Genomic DNA, 22587 nt, shown 5'->3' with positions numbered 1-22587 from the left:
GGTTAACTATCTGACACAGAACAAACATGTTCTGACCTCATTAATCCACTACTTAGCCTACTGTAGAATTAAGAATTACTGTGCTGATATGGGATATCTTCCTTCATCCGTTGATTGCGTCTCGGCCCAGGTAGCCTATGGACTATATATGCAAATACTTTGTGAAACATCAATTTATCTAGACCTATATTACAGCGTACAACCAACTTTTAAGCATATCCTGAGCTCTGGAAGCTGACCTCGTTAATCGGCGTGTTTGAAACCATTTTGTAGACTATTTTGATAAAAAAAACTCTTCTATTTTGGGTCAATCTACCACTGTCGCGTTTGGAAGCCTATTTCCTTCAAAAGTGTATTAATAAAACACATAAATATCAATAAACAATGCAATGATTAGGCCTACTGTGGCATACACTTTAAGGAAGCTAATGGAGATTGCTCCCTCTGCTGGCCAGTTCCTGTAAAATTAAAATTTTAAATACGAAGTAAATCCATTGAAGGTAAAGTGAGACCTAATTGATCCTGCTATAACGGCTTACTACATTGTTTTGTGGACGTGCAGACCTATTGCACATTGCAGACTATATTTTCTGCCTTTCAAAAGTAAATTGTAAAAAATAATTCTAACTAGAGCAGCAGACTACTTTTATCAAAAGCTTGGGCCGCATTCATGTTAGTTCAACATCAATGGTGACTTTTTCAGGACCTGCATTTCTTACAAGTATATAGTTTACTGCGGTATTTTGGGATTGTGTTTTTATCAATTATGGAGTTTTCATTGACTGATTAATGCCTCAGAGTTAATTGACTGAGAGAGACCCATGAGCATTTCTCCACTAGATGAATTTTCTGTACATCCTTGCGCGCTGTAGTCTGGATGCGCTGCAGTTGCCAATGCCACCGCCCCATTTAATTGCGCAAACTCCGTTTTTCTCCTTCATCGTGCCCTACCTTGGCAAGTAGCTAGCTAGCTAGTTGTAACAACAGGGCAAGCAAGCGACGGAGGAGGCTACCCAGAGAGGAATATTGTGCTGTTGTAGCATTGTATTCACCGTAAAGAAAAGGTACGAATAACTTCAAATTATTGAACAAACATAAATTATCAGTGATGCAATGCAATGATAATTTTGAGAACGTAATTGTGCAGCAAATCTGTACAGGGAAACTGGCCGCAATAACGGGTTGTGCTTGCAACAAGGATAATGTTAGCAACAGCAATGTTATATGTCAGGCCCGTCCAATGAATACCTTGCCTTGCCTAGCCATTAACGTAGCTGTGATATTAGTTAACTGACGTTACAGGACTGAACAGCTATACTGGATGATGTTGCTTCACGGATGCTGTGAAACGTTGTAATGAACCAGTTGCTTGCTTGTCTCTGTGATGGGGCTTTATGGCCGTAGCGTAGCGGTACGTTACAACGTTACTGTTAACTTGCGTAATCACAATAATCAAGCTAGCTTACTAGCTAAGTGGCTAGCCTAGCTAGCAAGCTAATACAAGTGATCATAATTATATGCAGCAAGCCTTAAGCAAATCATAAGTAAGTTATCAGATATTAGTTTTACACGGTTGTTATACTTTTAGTAGCCCCATCTTTAGTTTGACATTGTTTCTTTGCATACACCCACTCGGTTATGCACTTGACCTCAGGTTGACTTGTCTTGGTAATGCTAGCATTGAAGGGGGTGTGTACGCTATTTGCTAGTTGCTCAGTTAGCTAGGACCTAACGTTTGACATTTCAGTCTTAAAAGTGACTTAGTTAATTTATAGCCTAACGTTAATTCGTTTAGGCATTTTAGTTTAACACGATTATGTATACAGTTTGTGTGCTCAGTATGTTGGATAATCATGGACGTGTTTTTCATAATGTTGATAGTGCTACCAGCTACACTGTCTCTTGAGGGATTAATGCGTGCGTTGTTTCTGGCTGCTCAGTGATTGCTCAGCAGGTAACTGCTAACGTACGCACAAACATTCCACGGGACAGTGTGGAAGAGGCTGGTAGGTAAATTCAGGGATGGCAGATAATCCAATATTCCTCCTGTCCTTTGGGTGAAGTCCTGGTCCTACTGTGCTGTTATCCAGACACTGAGTGTCGCCACGGATGTGTATAGTCGATTGCGGTTATAGTTTTGCTACTTTCATGCAGTTGTCGAGGCAAATCAGGCAATGTGCATTTGCAACACACCTGTAGGTGATTTGCAACCAAGTTACGTACATTATTGTCGTCATGACCGCTGATGTAATGTTACAAAGGGACAGCATCTTTGAGACTTAAGCAAAAAACTAGGACTACTCTAAATTGGGGCACACATTCAAAGTTGTGCATGCGGTAGTTGGCTTGGGGTTTGCATGCAACGTTCACCTAAACAGTAGTTGTTCTACATTAAGAAATCGTGTTGTCCTGTTAGCTGTGGTAACATGTTTGTTCTGCAATTTTTTTTTAAGTCAGTTGCGATAGTGAAGATCTGACGGCACAGAAGATAGGCAGCTTCTCTCATTTATACAGAAAAAATAAACATGATGGTACAGCGATTTTCTCTTGAACGTGCCTAGATGTAGTAAGATCTCTTGGCAATATTTTCAAGTCTACCATTTCCAAACAGGCACAATGGCTGTACCTCCCTCATACTCAGACTTGGGGAAATCTGCCAAGGATATCTTCAGCAAGGGTTATGGTGAGTATCGGTGCAGGGCAACTATGGGCATGTCTATAGCCACTAGGAAACCCTATCATGTTTATCTGTCGACTGATCTGCAGTAAGAATTTAGCATACCCTGCTATTGCATTCTCTTTTGATTTGTTTAATCCTGTAGGTTTTGGAATTGTGAAGCTGGATTTGAAAACCAAATCCCAAAATGGAGTGGTGAGTGGACACTACCCCTGAATTCACCCATCCACCTCTATCCCTTCCTCTATTGCGCGCTCTCTCTCCCCCTCTCTCTCTCTCTCTCTCTCTCTCTCTCTCTCTCTGTATTAACCACCTTTTTCTATTCCTCTTCTGCTCTTCATTTGTGTCTGTTGACCTTGTTTACAAGCCACAGACCCGACCTGACTTATCTGCTTTTAGACAGCGACTGCTTCTGCTTATTTCTGCTTATCCTCTCCAAAGACACACAGGCCTGTATATGTGTTTGCGTTCTTTGGGGATGATGCTTTTTGATAACACAGTCTTTGTGTCTTTACGGCTACCCGTGGTGGGAAATGCTTGAAGATGGTAAGGGGTCTGTGTGGGAAATGCAGGCAGCTCTCCTCTCTGGTGTTATTCTGCATCTGTGGGGTTTCTCTTGTCTGTCTTCACAATCACGCCTCGTGGCCATATCAGTGTCGGCCTGCTCTGTTGTGCTGCTCGTGCTGTTTGTCCGTGTAGATGTGGAATGTGCAGCCCAACTGTCAGTGTTTTCAGTTACAATCAGATTTTATTATTTCACTCTTGGGTCATTCCGTGTGAAATCACCCAATTTCAGCGCAATTTGGCAGGTGACCCTCTCCGAAAAAATCTGAAAAAAACCACAGGTGTTTGTAGACCAAATCCATGCATAGATCTTAAATAGTATATCTGTATAACTAATCGTTGCAAAACTACAGCCCTTTGAAACTTCAAGTCATTTTAAGCATTGTGGTGAACAATCCTTTTTGGTCAACTTCCAGCATTATTGGCTCTTTTGGTATTTCACACACATTAGTGAAACTATGTGAATAGAAGTACATTTTCCTGTTGAATTAAAATATCCAATCGGATCAGACGTATCTTGTATACTTTCCCCTCTGCAAAGCTCTGAAAATGGCTATAAATTCATAATGTGAAAAGACATCATCAGCTTTGAGGGCTTCTCATTCAAAAAGTATGTGACACAAATTCATCAGATTTTTTTCCTACACATATATGTATTATAAGGTCCTGTCCATGCATTAACTTTGGTTGTTATCATTTTCATATTTTCAGAGCATTTTTTTTTAATTGGGCTTGATTTTCAAAAAGCCTGTTTTCATCTTCTCATTTCACCACGTGGACAGTTAACAGGATTTTTTTTAATTTTACCATATATCATTCTGTATGTGAGGATCATCTGCCCAAAATCTGGGCTTGTTGCTGAGTTTCTTCATTGAGATAAATTCTTTTTAAATATTGTCTATAAATCCACTGAATTTGTACTGGATCTGCAGTACCACTTTGCACCACATGTGGTGCTCTTTTAATACAATGGAAGTCAATGGAAGAGTAAGAGAGTCACTTGTTTGCTGCACATATCCAGTCTAAACACATAGTTTATGGTTCATAGTTGAATTGGTCCAAATAAGTATTGCAATATGAACAACATACTACTCATACATAAATCTTATTTAGAGAAAATAAACTGATCAAGTAAATTATACACACATAAGACTGACTGGTCATCATACATGCAGCAAGAGGATTTAGCATAATTACCATCTTTGTAATGAGTTTTCTACACCAGCTTCAACCTATCAGTGCCTATGTGAGCACTTTAATAATTTCTAGCCAGCTGGTTAGGCAAAGTCTATATTCATCGTCATGCTTGGGATGCAGTCCTCTGTGATACATAGACAAAGAGCATCAAGATGGAGATCAGTGCTTTAACAAACAATCAAACAATGGGTTTCTAAAATTCAGTTCATCAAGGTATTTCACTTGATGAAGATGACCATGTGTGTTTCCATCACAAGTATTCATAACAAGGTTTGGGGACTCGTGGATCCAAGAGGCATTTGTAAACAGATGATAAATCTTTAGTATTGATTTTTCTGCATCTGACAATGCACTGAATTTTAGAAACCCCTTTTTACTTGAACCATATGAACCATAAACTGTGTGTTTAGATTGGATATATGCAGCAAAGAAGTGACTCTCTTACTCTTGCATTGACTTCCATTGTATTAAAAGAGCACCACATGTGGTGAGACAAGTGGTACTGCAGATAAAGTACAAATTCAGTGGATTTATAGACAATATTTGTAAAAAATCTTATCTCAATGAAGAAACTCAGCAACAAGCCCACATTTTGGGCAGATGATCCTCCCATACAGAATGATATATGGTAAAATTAAAAAAAATCCTGTTAACTGTCCACGTGGTGAAATGAGAAGATGAAAACGGGCTTTTTGAAAATCAAGCCCAATTTAATAAAAATGCTCTGACAATATGATAATGTTAACAACCAAAGTTAATGCATGGACATGACCTAATAATCCATACATGAGTGGGAAAAAAATCTGATGAATTTGTGTCACATACTTTTTGAATGACAAGCCCTCAAAGGTGGTGATGTTTTTTCACATAATGAATTTATAGCCATTTTCAGAGCTTTGCAGAGGGGAAATTACACAAGATACACCTGATTTGATTGGATTGTTTAATTCAACAGGAAAATGTTTCACTAATGTGTGTGAAATACCAAAAGAGCCAATAATGTTGGAAGTTGAACAAAAAGGATTGTTCACCACGATGCTTAAAATGACTTGAAACTTCAAAGGGCTGTAGTTTTGGAACCATTAGTGATACAGATATACTATTTAAGATTTATGCATAGGTTTGGTCCACAAACACCTGTGATTTTTTTCAGATTTTTTGGGAGAGGGTGACCTGCCAGCCACTGGGTGATTTGACACGGAATGACCCTCTTGGGAGAATTGAGTTTATAATGGTTGATTGGATTGACACTTGACCATTTAAGTTGCAGGGAAATTATTTTCATACTTTCATTTGAGTTATTGTCTTAGCCTCATTTAAAAACATAAAAACAAAAAAAACATAATAATGATAAATGCTTCCTACTGATAAAGACTTTGACTTGAACACATACATTCCCACCCAGCCCACAGTGATTACAGCACATTATATTACATTTTCAATCAACTTTAAAAGCAATTCCAACAAATATTGAGATGAAGTAGATGGACTGATTGGCCAGTTTCCAAAATGAAATGCACCTGTTTAATTGTACGTACAGATTATTCTTAATTGCATGTGCAATTGTGCATTGCCATTAATTCTCCTCACATGTTCAGTTCTAGCCCTGGTTTCTCTAATGGTCTCTGTTTTAACCCTTTCATGCACCCCCACCCCCCCCCCCCCCCGGTTTTTCTAATGGTCTCTGTTTTAACCCTTTCATGCACATGCACCCCCCCCCCCCCCCCCCCCCCCCCCCTCTTCACTCATCTATCTTGTGCCATGCCTTTTTCCCTCTACATTAGGGAAGTGCTGACGCCTTCTTTTTGCCTTTTCTCAGGAATTTAACACCTCTGGCTCCACCAACGTGGACACAGGCAAGGCTGGGGGCAACCTCGAGACCAAGTACAAGATGAAGGAGATCGGCCTGTCCTTAACGCAGAAGTGGAACACAGACAACACTCTCGGCACTGAGGTGGCTGTGGAAGACCAGGTCAGTCTTGAGGCAGTTCTTTCAGATGCTGTGATCTATTTACACAAGGTTTAACTAGGTAGCAGGGAACTGTTTTAATTGACATCTGTCTTCTCATCCTACATCCTACAGCTAACACAGGGGCTAAAAGTGGCTCTCGACACTTCGTTCGTCCCGAACACAGGGTATGGTTCTCTTCCAAATACTGTTCTTAGGTTCTTTGTAAAGATCTAAACAGGAGGACAATTATTTATTATAGTAGCGGGATCTAGTGCCAGTTACAGTATTTCCCAGAACTGAATCACACTTTTTCTTAACTCATCTGTAACAGTCAGCTTTACCAAAATGAAAAAAACTATGGACCACTCAGCACATTTAATAACTCATTCTAGACTTTTAAGTCATTTTTTTTACAAAATGTTAACTAATGCTTAAAGTGCACTCAAGTCCGGTAATCTTGCACTGCGCTGAAAACCAAAATAAATAGAAAATTTAATTGTAGTTGCTGTTTTAGACTAGTTTAGAGTGTCTGCGTGAAATTGAAAGAGCATGTGTCTTTTATTTATCACCAGGAAGAAGAGCGGGAAGCTGAAATCCAGCTACAAGCGCGACTACATCAACCTGGCCTGTGACCTGGACTTTGAGGGTCCCATTGTGCACTCTTCCGCCGTCTTGGGCTATGAGGGATGGCTGGCTGGCTATCAGATGGCCTTTGACACGGCCAAGTCCAAGCTGGTGCAGAATAACTTTGCTCTAGGCTTCAAGGCCCAGGACTTCCAGCTTCACACGAACGTGTAAGCATCTGTAACACATGTTGAAGGTGAATCTGTGTCTGATGTGCATCGGATTTCAAAAGTGTAAAGCATATGGACGTCTTCCATCCAACGCTAGCAGTGTTCTCTTTAAAAAACACAGGGCAGTTTGTGCTGACCATGGATGAATTTGCAAATGAACAGAGATGAATATAATGGAGGTACAATGAACTTAAAACATGGAGCCTTATGACGGTTCCGATTTATTCCCTCAGGAACGATGGAACAGAGTTCGGTGGCTCCATTTACCAGAAGGTGAATGATCAGCTGGAAACTGCTGTGACCCTGGCTTGGACGGCAGGCAGCAACAACACACGATTTGGCATTGCTGCCAAGTACCAGCTGGACAAGGACGCTTCCATTTCAGTGAGTGGAATGTTTTGATAAGCTTGCCAGATGTTTAATCCTTGTAGTGTTAATAAACAGCCCCCTCGAATAGCCAGCAATATGTATTTGCCTAATGTTGAATGCGGTAACGTTTTTCCTATCACAGTGAAAAAAAAGTTTTGCAGATGTCTGGTTCTCTAGGGAGTGGGAGGAATGTGCTTGTCTTGGGGTGGACTGGAGGCTATGTTCACTTTGAAAACTCAGATTTTTCTCGCTTGCTTACTTGTTCTTTTCACAGGCCAAAGTAAACAATGCTAGTCTGATTGGAGTTGGCTACACTCAGAGCCTGCGACCAGGTAATGGCTTCTGGCACTACCCACTTTTCTTTTACATAGTCTCATGTTATCCAACTGTTTATGACATTATTATCCTTCCCTGGCATTCCTGATCTCGCTAAATGTGAACCACCTTTTCCTTTTCGTCAGGAGTCAAGCTCACTCTTTCGGCGCTAGTCGACGGCAAGAACTTCAACTCAGGAGGCCACAAGGTTGGCATGGGATTCGAACTGGAGGCGTAGAGGTCCTTCTCTGAATGACATGACAAATAAATGACAAAGAGCTGAGAGCCCATCTACCACCACCGTTATCCTTTTATAATTTCAGCATATGTAGTGTCCTCTCACCCTATGCACACCCCACCAAGCTAACACACACACACACACACCTTTTCACCCCACTGTTTTACTTGAGTTCTAGTTAACAGAACCAGATCAATGGTCAGCAGCATTTCTCTAGAATGGAAAAACACAGATGATCTAAACAATGCATAATGGGAAATGTAAACCCACTAAGCAGCAATCTTGCCCATGAGTGACATTTAGTGATTCACAAATGGGTTACAACCAAGGAAATGAGAATGAAAACTGTTTATGGCTGTCTTCCTCCCATCAGATCGAATGAACAGTCATGATCCTGCAGACACACACCCACACATGCAGATGTGACGAAGATTTCATGACCGTTTTCAGTGGCGTTGTGTAGGTCAGCTCAGAACTTCTAGATATTCCCAAACCCTAGCTGATGACGTATGCTTACACGTGAATTTCATGACCTATTTCACACACAAGTCCTATTTTTTTCAACAGCACTAGCTCCAAGGGAAATGTAAAACCTCTGCATTCTGGATCTTGACGCTATGCTATAGAACTCTGTTATGAATCTTAAATAGAAGGGAACTCAGAAGGCTGATACATGTAACTTCAGAGTTGGGTGGCTTAAGCATTCCACTAGGAGGGGGACGTCTCAGGCAAAACCACCCTGTTGTAATGCTTGAGACTAGTGCTCTGGTCAGTCGAAACAGGTAGATTTTTGCGGGGCTTTGCATTGAAGCTCTGGTGGTCCAGCAAGGCCATCAACTCATTGACAGACAGGGTCACAGAGCGCACGCAGTTCTTCGATAAACTCAGGAAAAGAGAATGAAATAAGTCAGTTTCAGCATTTTAGTCCTGTCTGGTGAACTGTTTTTGAGATGTTGAGCATCTGTTGACATTGGAAGCTGCTACATACTACAATTCTTAAACTGACCCTGCTACAGTGCATCTGCCCAAGTCCTCTGTTGCGTACACATTGATCATGTGTGCGGCAATGCATGTTTTCTAATCACAAATGGTTCTGAATACTGTTATTGTGTTGTACATACCCATCCTCTCTGTCTCTTACATTTTGTGTCTCTATTATAAGCATCTATTATTATTATTATTATTATTATTACAACTCTATCATACTATTCATATTGTTTTGTTTTTTGGAAGGTTTTCTTTCTGTTTTTAGACACTACCTATTTTTTTTCCCAGCAAAAATTAAATTCTAATAAATATTATTTAAAGGAAGTCCTATCTTTGGTATTTTTTAACCCTTGGATATGTGCAGCTTGTATTTACAGGTAATATGTTGTACTCATGGTGAGCACCTTATTAGGAAGTACCATCTGTCTTAAGTTCAATGCATGATGGGTCATGCTGTAATTTCAGAAGAAATTCATTCACACTGAGCAAAATAGGAGTGGTTTGAGGAACAATAGGAGTGGTTTGAGGAACTGTTTTTTTGCAACCACACTTTGTGGTAATCACACAATTTTAGCAGTAGATGTTTTGCATAGGTAGTTTCACAATCAGGGTAAGCGCTTGACATTATTCACATACGCGCCTGTGATTTTGTTGGATAAATGTATGTATGCAAGTCGCAAAAAGCACAGATTTATCAGAATTTTAATGGAAATGGTGGGTATTTGAGATATGGGCCAAATTTCTGTCAAACAAGCTGAAGGGAATAGCTGACCTGGTTGAACTTATTTAGCACAGGAAGTATGGGTAAGAACAAAGAAAATTTCCATATACAATTTGAACATAATAATAACTGATATAATTGTGAAACTTAACCACTAAATTTTCTGTCAAACAGTTTTTGTCCACTCAACACATTTTTTATAAAATAATTATATATGAACATTACAAATACTGTATAACAAATATTTCACCTTCTTATGATGGTGAAAAATTACAATTGTTTCAGATGTCCACTCCAACGCACCAGCATTGGAAGTATGCATATCTAAGAATTGCCAATGACCAATTGTTGCTCATCCTTCAATGGATGTACAATGGATCTGTCCAAATGTTGGGATGCTGTGTAAAATGTAAATACAATTATAATGTAATCATTTGCAAATCATGTTAACTCATATTTAGTTGCAAAAAGTACACAGACAACTTATCAAACCTTGAAAATGACAAATCAATATTCACATTCTGAATTTGCTAGCAGCAACACTTCTCAAAAAATAATAATAAACAAATGGGAGGGGCAACAAAACACTGGAAAAGTTGTATAAAGCTAAAGAAAACACAAGGAGGAAGATTTCACAACTGATTACATTAACTGGCAACGTGAATGGGGGCAGGCAGCCTTTCAGAAGTAAAGATGCAAAGTAAACAATGCTAGTCTGATTGGAGTTGGCTACACTCAGAGCCTGCGACCAGGTAATGGCTTCTGGCACTACCCACTTTTCTTTTACATAGTCTCATGTTATCCAACTGTTTATGACATTATTATCCTTCCCTGGCATTCCTGATCTCGCTAAATGTGAACCACCTTTTCCTTTTCGTCAGGAGTCAAGCTCACTCTTTCGGCGCTAGTCGACGGCAAGAACTTCAACTCAGGAGGCCACAAGGTTGGCATGGGATTCGAACTGGAGGCGTAGAGGTCCTTCTCTGAATGACATGACAAATAAATGACAAAGAGCTGAGAGCCCATCTACCACCACCGTTATCCTTTTATAATTTCAGCATATGTAGTGTCCTCTCACCCTATACACACCCCACCAAGCTAACACACACACACACACACACACACCTTTTCACCCCACCGTTTTACTTGAGTTCTAGTTAACAGAACCAGATCAATGGTCTGCAGTATTTCTCTAGAATGGAAAAACACAGATGATCTAAACAATGCATGATGGGAAATGTAAACCCACTAAGCAGCAATCTTGCCCATGAGTGACATTTAGTGATTCACAAATGGGTTACAACCAAGGAAATGAGAATGAAAACTGTTTATGGCTGTCTTCCTCCCATCAGATCGAATGAACAGTCATGATCCTGCAGACACCCACACATGCAGATGTGACGAAGATTTCATGACCGTTTTCAGTGGCGTTGTGTAGGTCAGCTCAGAACTTCTAAATATTCCCAAACCCTAGCTGATGACGTATGCTTACACGTGTCTGAAAGAATTTCATGACCTATTTCACACACAAGTCCTATTTTTTCAACAGCACTAGCTCCAAGGGAAATGTAAAACCTCTGCATTCTGGATCTTGACGCTATGCTATAGAACTCTGTTATGAATCTTAAATAGAAGGGAACTCAGAAGGCTGATACATGTAACTTCAGAGTTGGGTGGCTTAAGCATTCCACTAGGAGGGGGACGTCTCAGGCAAAAACCACCCTGTTGTAATGCTTGAGACTAGTGCTCTGGTCAGTCGAAACAGGTAGATTTTTGCGGGGCTTTGCATTGAAGCTCTGGTGGTCCAGCAAGGCCATCAACTCATTGACAGACAGGGTCACAGAGCGCACGCAGTTCTTCGATAAACTCAGGAAAAGAGAATGAAATAAGTCAGTTTCAGCATTTTAGTCCTGTCTGGTGAACTGTTTTTGAGATGTTGAGCATCTGTTGACATTGGAAGCTGCTACATACTACAATTCTTAAACCGACCCTGCTACAGTGCATCTGCCCAAGTCCTCTGTTGCGTACACATTGATCATGTGTGCGGCAATGCATGTTTTCTGATCACAAATGGTTCTGAATACTGTTATTGTGTTGTACATACCCATCCTCTCTGTCTCTTACATTTTGTGTCTCTATTATAAGCATCTATTATTATTATTATTATTATTATTACAACTCTATCATACTATTCATATTGTTTTGTTTTTTGGAAGGTTTTCTTTCTGTTTTTAGACACTACCTATTTTTTTTCCCAGCAAAAATTTAATTCTAATAAATATTATTTAAAGGAAGTCCTATCTTTGGTATTTTTTAACCCTTGGATATGTGCAGCTTGTATTTACAGGTAATATGTTGTACTCATGGTGAGCACCTTATTAGGAAGTACCATCTGTCTTAAGTTCAATGCATGATGGGTCATGCTGTAATTTCAGAAGAAATTCATTCACACTGAGCAAAATAGGAGTGGTTTGAGGAACAATAGGAGTGGTTTGAGGAACTGTTTTTTTGCAACCACACTTTGTGGTAATCACACAATTTTAGCAGTAGATGTTTTGCATAGGTAGTTTCACAATCAGGGTAAGCGCTTGACATTATTCACATACGCGCCTGTGATTTTGTTGGATAAATGTATGTATGCAAGTCGCAAAAAGCACAGATTTATCAGCATTTTAATGGAAATGGTGGGTATTTGAGATATGGGCCAAATTTCTGTCAAACAAGCTGAAGGGAATAGCTGACCTGGTTGAACTTATTTAGCACAGGAAGTATCGGTAAGAACAAAGAAAATTTCCATATACAATTTGAACATAATAATAACTGATATAATTGTGAAACTTAACCACTAAATTTTCTGTCAAACAGTTTTTGTCCACTCAACACATTTTTTATAAAATAATTATATATGAACATTACAAATACTGTATAACAAATATTTCACCTTCTTATGATGGTGAAAAATTACAATTGTTTCAGATGTCCACTCCAACGCACCAGCATTGGAAGTATGCATATCTAAGAATTGCCAATGACCAATTGTTGCTCATCCTTCAATGGATGTACAATGGATCTGTCCAAATGTTGGGATGCTGTGTAAAATGTAAATACAATTATAATGTAATCATTTGCAAATCATGTTAACTCATATTTAGTTGCAAAAAGTACACAGACAACTTATCAAACCTTGAAAATGACAAATCAATATTCACATTCTGAATTTGATAGCAGCAACACTTCTCAAAAAATAATAATAAACAAATGGGAGGGGCAACAAAACACTGGAAAAGTTGTATAAAGCTAAAGAAAACACAAGGAGGAAGATTTCACAACTGATTACATTAACTGGCAACATGAATGGGGGCAGCCTTTCAGAAGTAAAGATGCAGTGGTTGTCATTACTGAAAAAAAATGTGTGGGCAAATTATGCAACTATAGAACAATACTGCTGCACAACGTAAAAGTGGAAAGCATTTTGGGACTTTGTCATCTATTGTTTGTACATAATATCAAAATATTCAGAGAGTCCAGAGAAATATTTGTACGCACGCTCAACTGGCACTGCATTAAAACAGACCTGTTTCTGTAATGAAAAGCATTGCATCGGCACAGGAAAACGTCTGGAAAACCATTGTATAGTTTAAACATGATCCTGACGAGCCACCATCTTCTTAGGATCTTAGCTCATTTATGATGGCCTGAGGCAAAGTGGAAAACTGTCCTGTGGTTAGAAGACCAATCAAAATTTTCAATAAATCAAAATCATGGACGTTGCATTCTCCATGCTCAAAAGTCAGCAGGACGGTATTGGGGTGCATTAGTGCCACTGGCATTGGCAGCTTGTACATCTAGAAATGCACTATTAATGCAGAATAATGTAGATTTTAGAGCAACACAGGCTGCCATTTAGACAACATCTTTTTCAGGAAAGGCCTTGAATATTTCAGGAAGACAATGCCAAACTGCATTCTGCTGAGTCCAGGTGCTCAAATGTCTTGCCTGCAATCCAGACCCGTCACATTTGGAGCAATGTGAAATGAAAACATGACTATGACTCCGAAATGATGCAGAGCCGAATTCCTATAATAGGTAAGAATGGGACATTTCATTCTCAAAATACAAGGAACTGGTCTCATCAGTTCCTAGATGTTTAGAGTGTTGTTAAAAAAGGAGATGGAACACAGTGACAAACATACCCCTGTTCCAACTATTTTTGAGACATGTTCCTGGCATCAAATTCAGAATGAACATATATTCACATATCTGTTTCAACAACTGATATATTGGCTTGGCACTATTCTCAATTAAATAATGGGTTTACATGACATGCATTTCAATTTCATTTTTGCACTTCAATTTCAAGGCCTTATTTTTAGGTCTTGTAAAACATAACGCACAGCCCATTCAACAAACATCATTCATCTCTTTATTATTAAAAATAATATTTATAAAAAACATTAACAAGAGTAAAAGCACAATGAATGAGGTTGCCCTGACTTTTCCTTCGCTGTTTTTTTCTACCTTCTTCTCCCCTTCCTTAGGTGTGTTGGCTGGTGTGGTATAATGCAGATGTTTTCACAACAGAGCTTGTTTTTGTCCAAATACATTTCTACATTCTACTCAACTTCCAACGAGTCTTACCAGGGGTGCTACTAGAAATTTTGGCTCCTATGAAAGAATATAAAATTGGGCCCCTCAATTACTATTATGTTGGTTATTATGCTCTATGAGGGCCTTCTACCAGTGCAGGGCTCTTGGAATCGTCCTAACTTTCCCATAACTTATGGCACCCTCGAGCCTCACAGCAAATTGACTTTTGCCACCACCTGCTTGCATCCTGTGCGAGAAAACTCCCGTCCCCCGACAAAATAGTAAGAGATCTCTCCAGCTAGTTGTTCAATGTGTGCAAGGTCGGGGTAGAAACCCTCTCTGGACATCTCGTCCACAAAGCACTGAACGACGTGACTCTTCTCCAGGAGAGTGAGTGGTAAGATCTCGGCATCCTTCCAGAGCAGGTGGCATTTCACCAGGCTATGCCGCAGCAGAGGCACCAGCTCTCGGCTGACATGCCCACGGCTGTCCCCGGCCAAGCTCGAGGAGGAGTTGTGCAGCACAAACTTGGTGATCTCCTCGTGGCCGTGGTTGCTGATGAGGATGTATATGACGTTGAGGTACTCGTTCATGTGGCGCGAGCGGATCAGCTCGTGGAGTGTGTCCAGAAGTGGGCGCGGCATGTGTTCCACCTCGTCGAAGATGAAGACGGGGATCTTCTCCTCGTCCTCCGCCTGCGTGACCATGTCGGAGACGAGAGTGGACAGACTCTGAGCGCAGCTCACCACCTCATCGTTGGAGGGGCAGTGGTGCAGAGCAAAGTACTGCAGGACCAGCCGTTCCCCAACCATGTAGCGAAAATGCTGGGTCAGGAGGCGACCCAAATGGCTCTTACCGACACCAGTTGGGCCATGCAAGGACAACACCAGAGGTTTGCTATGGACGTATGTGGACAAGTAATCCTTCAAATGCTCCATAAGATTATCCCGCACCTCTTGCTGTCCAAATACCTCTCTCTTTAGGACCTTCTCTAGACCCTCCAGGTCATACCTCAGCACGTGGTCATCCAGGTTCTCGATGGCATTGTAGATTTGAAGGAACAGGATGATGCACAACAGGAAAAGGCAGTTCTTGGCCCGGCTACGCTCCCGGTCGGGCAAAACTTTACGGTACCCATCACTGGGATACAGAACCTTTCCTCGTTTCCTCCTCTTCTTTTTGCGAAAAACAGGAGGACTGTTGACCGACTGGGCATCGAAGGTGAATATCTTTGGGCTCGTGCGTGGAGAGGAGAAGGCGGGCTGTGATGCACTCATTTCCAAACGCCTCTTTTTGAGGGCTTGGTATTTTTGGCGAATGCGCACAACAGCTTGCACACTCGCAGACAGCTGGGAAAACCTGTGAACGCCATTTTCATGGATGCTCTTGTCTTCCTGGTCCTCCTGGTCCTCCTGTTCCTCTGACCCACTCTCCTCTGTTAGATCTTGATCTCCCATCTAAAAGAGTATCAGAAAATGAAACACTGATTAACTACATTGGGAGGCAACAATGTTAAACAAACATTTCCCATTAGTGGAGCAGTTAAAGGGGAACTTGGCAACTATTTCAACGTAATAAACCCGTTTATGACCTGTTCCGGTGAAAATGGGGACCTTTCCCACGGCCCCTAGCGTCCCCAGGCGGAAAACCAACCTTGCAACATTGAGACTACCGTCCCGGAAAGAGAAGTGAGAAACAAGAAACTTGTTTTAAATCGTGTTTCTTACCTTGTAACATCCACATTGTTCTGCCGAACTTATGCTAACCATTTCGCTAGCTTGTAAACAAATCCATGTGCTTTATCGTTACCTTTTTCCACAGTTTGAAATAGCCTAACGCACAATTTCTCCAGCAGAGGGGGAAATATAGCTAATCCTGCCAAGTTTCCCTTTAAATTCAATTCGGCCAATTCTTCAGCTTTTTGAAGGGATTCAGACTCTGCTGAGCCTTGTTTTATCAACCGAACCGAATCCTATGCAGCGAGGCCATAATCATAATATACTTTGAGGGGGACATTGAAGACTGTACTATTGGAACCCAATAGAGAAAGGATATTATAGAGGTATTATAGAACCTCATAGAGGCACTATACACTACCACAGAACTAGAAATATTATAGTGGTACTGTATGTTATTTTTTCTAGTGGGTGTTTTCACAACACTGTCACTGTTACCCATGGCATCATGGATGATACCCATAAATACACCCACACGCATACACACATAAAGACATATGCACAAAAATGCACACACACACACACACACCCTATTAACCCCCCCCAACACCCACGCCCACACACAAATAGACACACGCACATTAACCCGGTCATGTCACTTCGCACTTTACAAGAAAAATCAGGCCATACCCGACCCAACTCCTGATACAGGCATGGTTATCCCGCAACTTGACTATGTCCCAGTTACATCCTCCTGATCGGCCTCCCAGCCTGCATGTGAAACCCTTCCAGTTGATCCAGAATGTGGTGGCGCACATTTTTAAATATGGCCACCTTGGCCCCTAGGAGCCAAATCCGATCAGACCTACTTAGTGAGTTTTTCCAAAATTGTGAGTTTTACCAAATTGTAATAAGTAATCATTTTTTGTGATTAACTGCCTCATTACATTGAGATTTATGTTTCACATGTGTTCAAAGATCAGTACAAGCTCATGAGTGGTCCTGGTCCATCATGATGACATCATCATTCAATTATTTCCTGTTGAGTCTGCCCATTTGCAAATACTTTCAGGGCCCTTCTTGACATTGAAATAGTTTATAAAATGAATGGAGGAAAGGTGCATTGTAGACTGGACATATGCAGCATGGCAGAAAGAAATGTAGCCTACTTATATTTGAGGTCTGATAATGTCCTTAAAACTAGAATCAAAAGAGAGAAATATAGCCTACCTACAATGCTCTCAAACTCACAAAAACGAATGGTGTAACAGAACAACTAGAAACTAAATCGTGTATAATCTGAAGTGACAACAAAAGCAAGTCATCTCATCTGTAATGTTTCCATGGTCTCTACAACAATGTGCATGTCCATCGCTTACGCAAATTTGTGGTATGGAGCTTATTTGGTTTGGGAGAGTTTAGGCTTGCTTTTCAAAGAATTCCAAAGGACAAAAGGAAGGGTCGTAGGCCTACAGGTCTGGCAAGTGGCAACACTCAAAAGGTCATCGGTATTAGGCTAACCTACTATGAGCGAAAATTCACAAAATCCATGAACACTGACCACAAATGCAATATCGGAAATGTGGAGACATTTAGGGGTTGCATAAACGTTTGTGTTCAGGTGATAGAACTTAAAAGGCGCCCCCACCACCCCATTTCTGTGCAAAGGCGACAAGACTCAGCATTCCTCACATTCTGAGTCCTGAACCCCCGTACAGTAGTTTCCTTCCTGGAAGCGATATTCTCTTTTACAGGCGCACACCCCTTTCAACAATAAAACTTCCCAGTAAAGGCCACCCTCTGACTTCTGAACGATGGGCTGTTCCAGACCTCGCACAAATAAAAACGCCAAACTGTTTTACATTGGTGCATATTCACCAGCCTCTGCTACGTTTGTCCATCTGATGAAATAAACCACATCGGAAAAGAAAACCGTGCATTTCCGACAGGAAGTCCATTGTCATGTGCAGATAGCAGCCTATGTGTATCTTCAACAGTTATTTTTTAGCAAGTTTGCTATGAAGTCAGGGAAAAACTTAAAGAGCGTAGTGTGCAGATGAGTTATGTGTACTTACCACAGTGGACTCTGCTAAATGTAAGTGCAGGTACTATAACCCAATGCACACCTGGTTCCTACTCCTGGTCCATGAAAAACGGTGAAGGGACTCTTCTTACGAGACAGCCACAAGTCGCCGACCGAGAAAGTGAGCTAGACTGCCGAAGCGCTGCCTATGTCAGTTTGATTCTGACGATGTAATGACCGCTTCCTTGAAGCTTCTGTCACCCATTAACTCCTCCCTCCTCTTCCACTTCCCAATCGACTAGAGGTAGGCCTATTTGCATAGAACGTTGAGAATAACCAAGAAGAACTAGAGAAGTCAGCAAAGCAAATTGGGCCCAAATACAAACACTCTCTGCTAATAAGCCCACGTAAAATTCACATATTTCAAGTTGTTTGATGTTTGAACATGATTTAGCACCATGTAGGCTACATGCCTATTTTTCCTGACCTCAGGAGTCTGTTGCTATCTGTGCCAGTCAGTAGTAGCCTATTATACCATGTACCCTACAGATAAGCTGAAAGCATGTGAAACAGGAAGTGAACCCTATGAGAAAGTGTGTGTGTGGCCCTGTTGTAGCCTACCACAGAGATATCTGAAAGGGAGCAGTAGACTTAAACTCAAATGAAGTTTGTGTGGTATAAAATAAAGATTAATCATGGTTATTGTAAATGTTAAATAACATGTTAACTACTGGAATGTGCTGCCCCCATTCACACATTCATAATGCATCTAAGCATATCTGATAGTTCAATACAAGTGGCATTTTCACATTTTTGACCCATACCTCTTCAGTTCACACACCTCAAGCAAACAGTGCAGGAAAAGTGGGTTGCTATGATTTTGCAGTTGAAAAAAGAATGACAAGGAACCACAGAATACAATTACATATTTTAAAGTTCCTTATCATTTTAAAATTGTATCTCTGAATCTCAATTTTGTGGAAGAAGTTTCTACAAAAATACATCATGTTATTACAATAACAATAACAATTTATAACAAACTGTATATGAAGAACTGGATCGACGTCATTGAGTTGGTGGTATAGTTGTACTCCCAGACTGTAATGTGTGCAGTTAGATGAGTGAAATGTGAAAATTACATTCCCATAACCCGAAGCTGTCATATTCAGCAATTTTTTTTTAGTGATCTCTGTGATGTAGCCTACTATTTTCATTGAGCTCTCAGAATGATTCACAGCTGTGGTATTTAATATAATTTCAATAGGGATTTCAAAACAAATTCCTCAAACATGTGAACATCATACATGATGAAGGTGCAACCATTTACACACTACTATCACAAAGACCATTGACGCTTAATCCAGATCTGTGCAGGCTATTTTGGGACCATTGGTCACACCCTCCTTTGTTAAAGAACTGTCAGTATGTTCCAAAAGCAGGTGAATGACCCAGCTCTCTATCAGATGAATGGAAGGTCAAATGACTGGGGATTTTCAGTGGTTGACAGACCTGTTTCTTTATCCAACAAAATGCAAATAGACTGGGGGTACCATAACATTCATATTAGCCTATAAACCTACATCTCAATCGAGTTGTTGGCTGATTTTGTTGGTATAAGGGCAATCTGCATAATAATATTCATTTATAGGCCTATATATGGCAGAATGGAATTAAATGTCATTAGGCTTCAGGAGAGAAAAGGTCAACATATGCAGGGTCAAGTCCATGGCTGACATGCCACATAATCAGAAAATATATCATTATGAAAAAGAAAATGTGGTATTTATCATATGTATGCTACTACAATTGTCACACTATACTTTTTTTTTTTATCACAGTGCACCAGAGGTTTGATTAAATTAGAAGTAACTGTTAACAAGACTTTTATTATGAAGGACAGATACCCGGAAATACCGGTGTACTTTTACTGTTGCAAGTGTTGTTCCTGTGATAGCTAGATTACCAGACATGTTACAGTTGGAAAAGAAAAAACAAAGAAATAATAAATCGGTGGTTATTTTAGAATAATATGTGTAAGTCCATAAGAGGCGGCTTATACAACCGTTAGATCAAGTTAATCAGTCGTAGTGTGGTTTGCAGTCACCTTAGGTCGGCTGCCTTGGTAGAATCGTTAGCTAACCAGCTAACTTATTTCAGACATTTGTTTTGTTTTGTTTGACGTGAACACCACTGTGTATTTGGCTGACACATGAGTGTCTCACTTGTCGTTATCCGTTTGGAGTTAGCGGACCAGTCCCCTCTCCCACAAGGTTTCCAGTATTGTGCTGGTGAGTATACTAGCTCGATAGACGCTGTTGCATTCTGATGTTATGTAAGTGTATGGGTTAAATTAGCTATCGTGGCTAGCCATACTGCGTAACGGTAGCATTGTCCATCATTTTTTAACTGATAACGCATCTTACTTGGGCTTGAATGTCATGTTGTAGACATGTTTGGCATGTCTTCACGCAGCAGAAATAGTCTGCTAATGGGTAAGATTAGGTCATACTGCCTGACATACAGGAGAAACGCCAGTCACATGTAGGCCAACTCATGTAACATTACCTGTAACGTTATTTGAAAGATACAAAAAAACATTTGCAGGATATTGTGGAGGAAGGCCTGTTCACCTTTCTGGAACGTACCTATGGATGTCGGTCAGCCAATAGCGTTGTGGAACATCAGCTGATGTCAATGACCCGAACAAAAGTAATGCGATTTTTTTCAGACCAAGGGAGGATTCCTGTGGTTGCTGCTTAGACTTCTATGGGTGCTGAACTGTGGTGATTCAGGTTCTACAACGCCAGTATAAACACAGTGACCCTTTAACCTTTCTAATCTTCTTGTCTTCTCTTTTCAGTTGACATGTCAGAGGAAGATATGAGAGAGAAGGCCCTGGGAACTGCTAGGGCCTCACTGAGTGGGAAGACTGATTTGGAGAGAACAGCTGTGGTGCACCAGCACATTGGAAGTAGGGCTATGGGCGATATGGTGATTGAGACCATTGGGTCCATCTCAGGTTAGTGACAATCTGCCATTCAAAATGTTTACCTAAATTGTGCTCATTTTGCTTGATGGGCTACACACACCAGCGACCTTCCGATCATTTTTGTCAGTGAGGGATTGCCATGTGTTAACCAATCCATTTCAATCCATCCGTCAATCCATTTGTTGAGTTAAGAAATATAGGCTAACAGTGACTAGTTAGTACGCAAACATTTTTGTATTTACCCTTTGTCACTTCCCTTTTCCTGTGAATCCTGATGAATGAAAATGCAGATAAAGGTGGAGATGAGTCTGGTGGTTCCAGTGAGAATGATCAGGTTTCCAAGGCAACCGAGGACAGGCCATCAAGTCGGAGTGTGAAGGAGGGCACAGAGGGGGGCAATGCCCCTGAGTCGCCCTCCAAGCAGCTGCCCGACCAGATCTCCTTCTTCAGCGGGAACCCCTCCGTGGAGATCGTCCATGGCATTATGCACCTCTACAAAACCAAGTGAGTTCCCACTAGATTCAGCAATCATCTTCTCACGATCCGCTAGCTGCCCATGAGTCCATGAGTAGGCCTAAGCTATAAATAAAAAAAAATAAAACAGGTCTCTGTCAATTGCCATCATCTGAAAGCAAACAAAGAGGGGGCAGCCTTTCCCTCAAACCAAAAAATGAAACCCTGTGTGGAGTTTCTCTGAGTTTGCAGAAGGTAGTGGTGAGCTACCTCTGGTGTGTTTCGTTTGGTCCTTGGTTACAATATAATGTACATTGTTTTGGACAAAAGAGTCCTCTAATAATTTTAAATATAAACATAAACAAACGACTTCTTGTGCTATCGTCGACAGTACCTTTAAGGTGTATGGTTGAGCCTCTGGTCAAAATACAAACCCAATGCTCTTTGGACAAGTTAAGTTCTTGAATCAAAAATGAGAGCATTGGAATTCTCCTCCTTGATGTGAGGTAGCATAGTTAGTCAGCAGAATTTGTAGATTTAGTCTGTAGAATTGGTCGATGGTGACAGAAGTGGAGTCTGATTTTATCACGGGTGGTACTCTTTAGACCTGAAAAGTGAATGTGAATATACAATTAGGTATGGAACAAAATGGATCTATGTAGCTTTTAGTATGAATGTTGTTTATGAGCATATGAGCATGCTGATTGGAATAATGTTTCAAACCAAATCTTATATCATTGAATATCAAATTTTATATCATTGAAATGGCATTCTGCAAACAGGCCTAGAACTGAAAGCTCCGCTCAGACTCCAGGTGTTTTTTTCTTCTTTCTTCTACGTGACTTTTGACCCCATGTAAAGCTCATGAGTATATCACACATATGGGAAACATGCTAGTTTGGTGGAAAATGGAGCCCCTGGCATGTAGTGCTGGCAAACCACTTCTTCTGACTGTGTCTCATGACTTAGAGTCTGTGATGTTGTGAAGTTCATGGGATAGTTTATCTCGCTAATTTCATTGCCCTACGTTGGTATGTTTAATGTCT

At 40.6% G+C, this 22587-nt stretch overlaps 3 protein-coding genes and 1 long non-coding RNA gene across 5 annotated transcripts in view; 3 read left to right on the top strand and 1 right to left on the bottom strand.

The window, feature by feature from the left end:
* Window positions 1-955: 955 nt before the first annotated feature.
* LOC143142282 (non-selective voltage-gated ion channel VDAC2) lies at window positions 956-9416 on the top strand. Its single transcript, XM_076303071.1, has 9 exons — window positions 956-1064; window positions 2612-2683; window positions 2823-2872; window positions 6258-6410; window positions 6522-6574; window positions 6962-7183; window positions 7417-7567; window positions 7827-7884; window positions 8014-9416. Exons 2-9 carry the CDS (start codon window positions 2617-2619, stop codon window positions 8103-8105), a joined length of 846 nt encoding a protein of 281 aa, XP_076159186.1. The 5' UTR covers window positions 956-1064; window positions 2612-2616; the 3' UTR covers window positions 8106-9416.
* A 1093-nt stretch (window positions 9417-10509) lies between these two features.
* On the top strand, window positions 10510-10838 carry LOC143141915 (uncharacterized). Its single transcript, XR_012990827.1, has 2 exons — window positions 10510-10565; window positions 10695-10838. It is a non-coding gene; the product is annotated as an uncharacterized LOC143141915 (long non-coding RNA).
* A 2107-nt stretch (window positions 10839-12945) lies between these two features.
* On the bottom strand, window positions 12946-18342 carry tor4aa (torsin family 4, member Aa). 2 transcript variants are annotated; one of them, XM_076303069.1, is made up of 2 exons: window positions 18152-18342; window positions 12946-15857 (listed from the first exon to the last, which is right to left on the bottom strand). In XM_076303069.1, exon 2 carries the CDS (start codon window positions 15855-15857, stop codon window positions 14610-14612), a length of 1248 nt encoding a protein of 415 aa, XP_076159184.1. In that variant the 5' UTR covers window positions 18152-18342; the 3' UTR covers window positions 12946-14609. The 2 variants fall into 2 exon arrangements, with proteins under 2 accessions (XP_076159184.1, XP_076159185.1); XM_076303070.1 differs by lacking the exon at window positions 18152-18342 and adding an exon at window positions 15992-16300.
* Window positions 18343-20043: 1701 nt separating this feature from the next.
* Window positions 20044-22587, top strand: part of brap (BRCA1 associated protein) — a 12188-nt gene continuing 9644 nt past the window's right edge. The window contains exons 1-3 of the mRNA XM_076303068.1: window positions 20044-20387; window positions 20960-21118; window positions 21379-21592. Of these exons, the coding sequence (XP_076159183.1) occupies window positions 20309-20387; window positions 20960-21118; window positions 21379-21592 (452 nt within the window). The 5' untranslated portion in view covers window positions 20044-20308. The remainder of the gene's footprint in view (window positions 20388-20959; window positions 21119-21378; window positions 21593-22587) is intronic.

The sequence above is a fragment of the Alosa pseudoharengus genome, unplaced genomic scaffold (assembly GCF_046254945.1).
Source record: "Alosa pseudoharengus isolate Yale_2024_CS ecotype anadromous, Long Island Sound unplaced genomic scaffold, YU_APseudo_1.1 YU_APseudo_1.1_scf_24, whole genome shotgun sequence".
Taxonomy (NCBI): domain Eukaryota; kingdom Metazoa; phylum Chordata; class Actinopteri; order Clupeiformes; family Clupeidae; genus Alosa; species Alosa pseudoharengus.
This window is presented reverse-complemented; position numbering and strand designations above follow the sequence as displayed.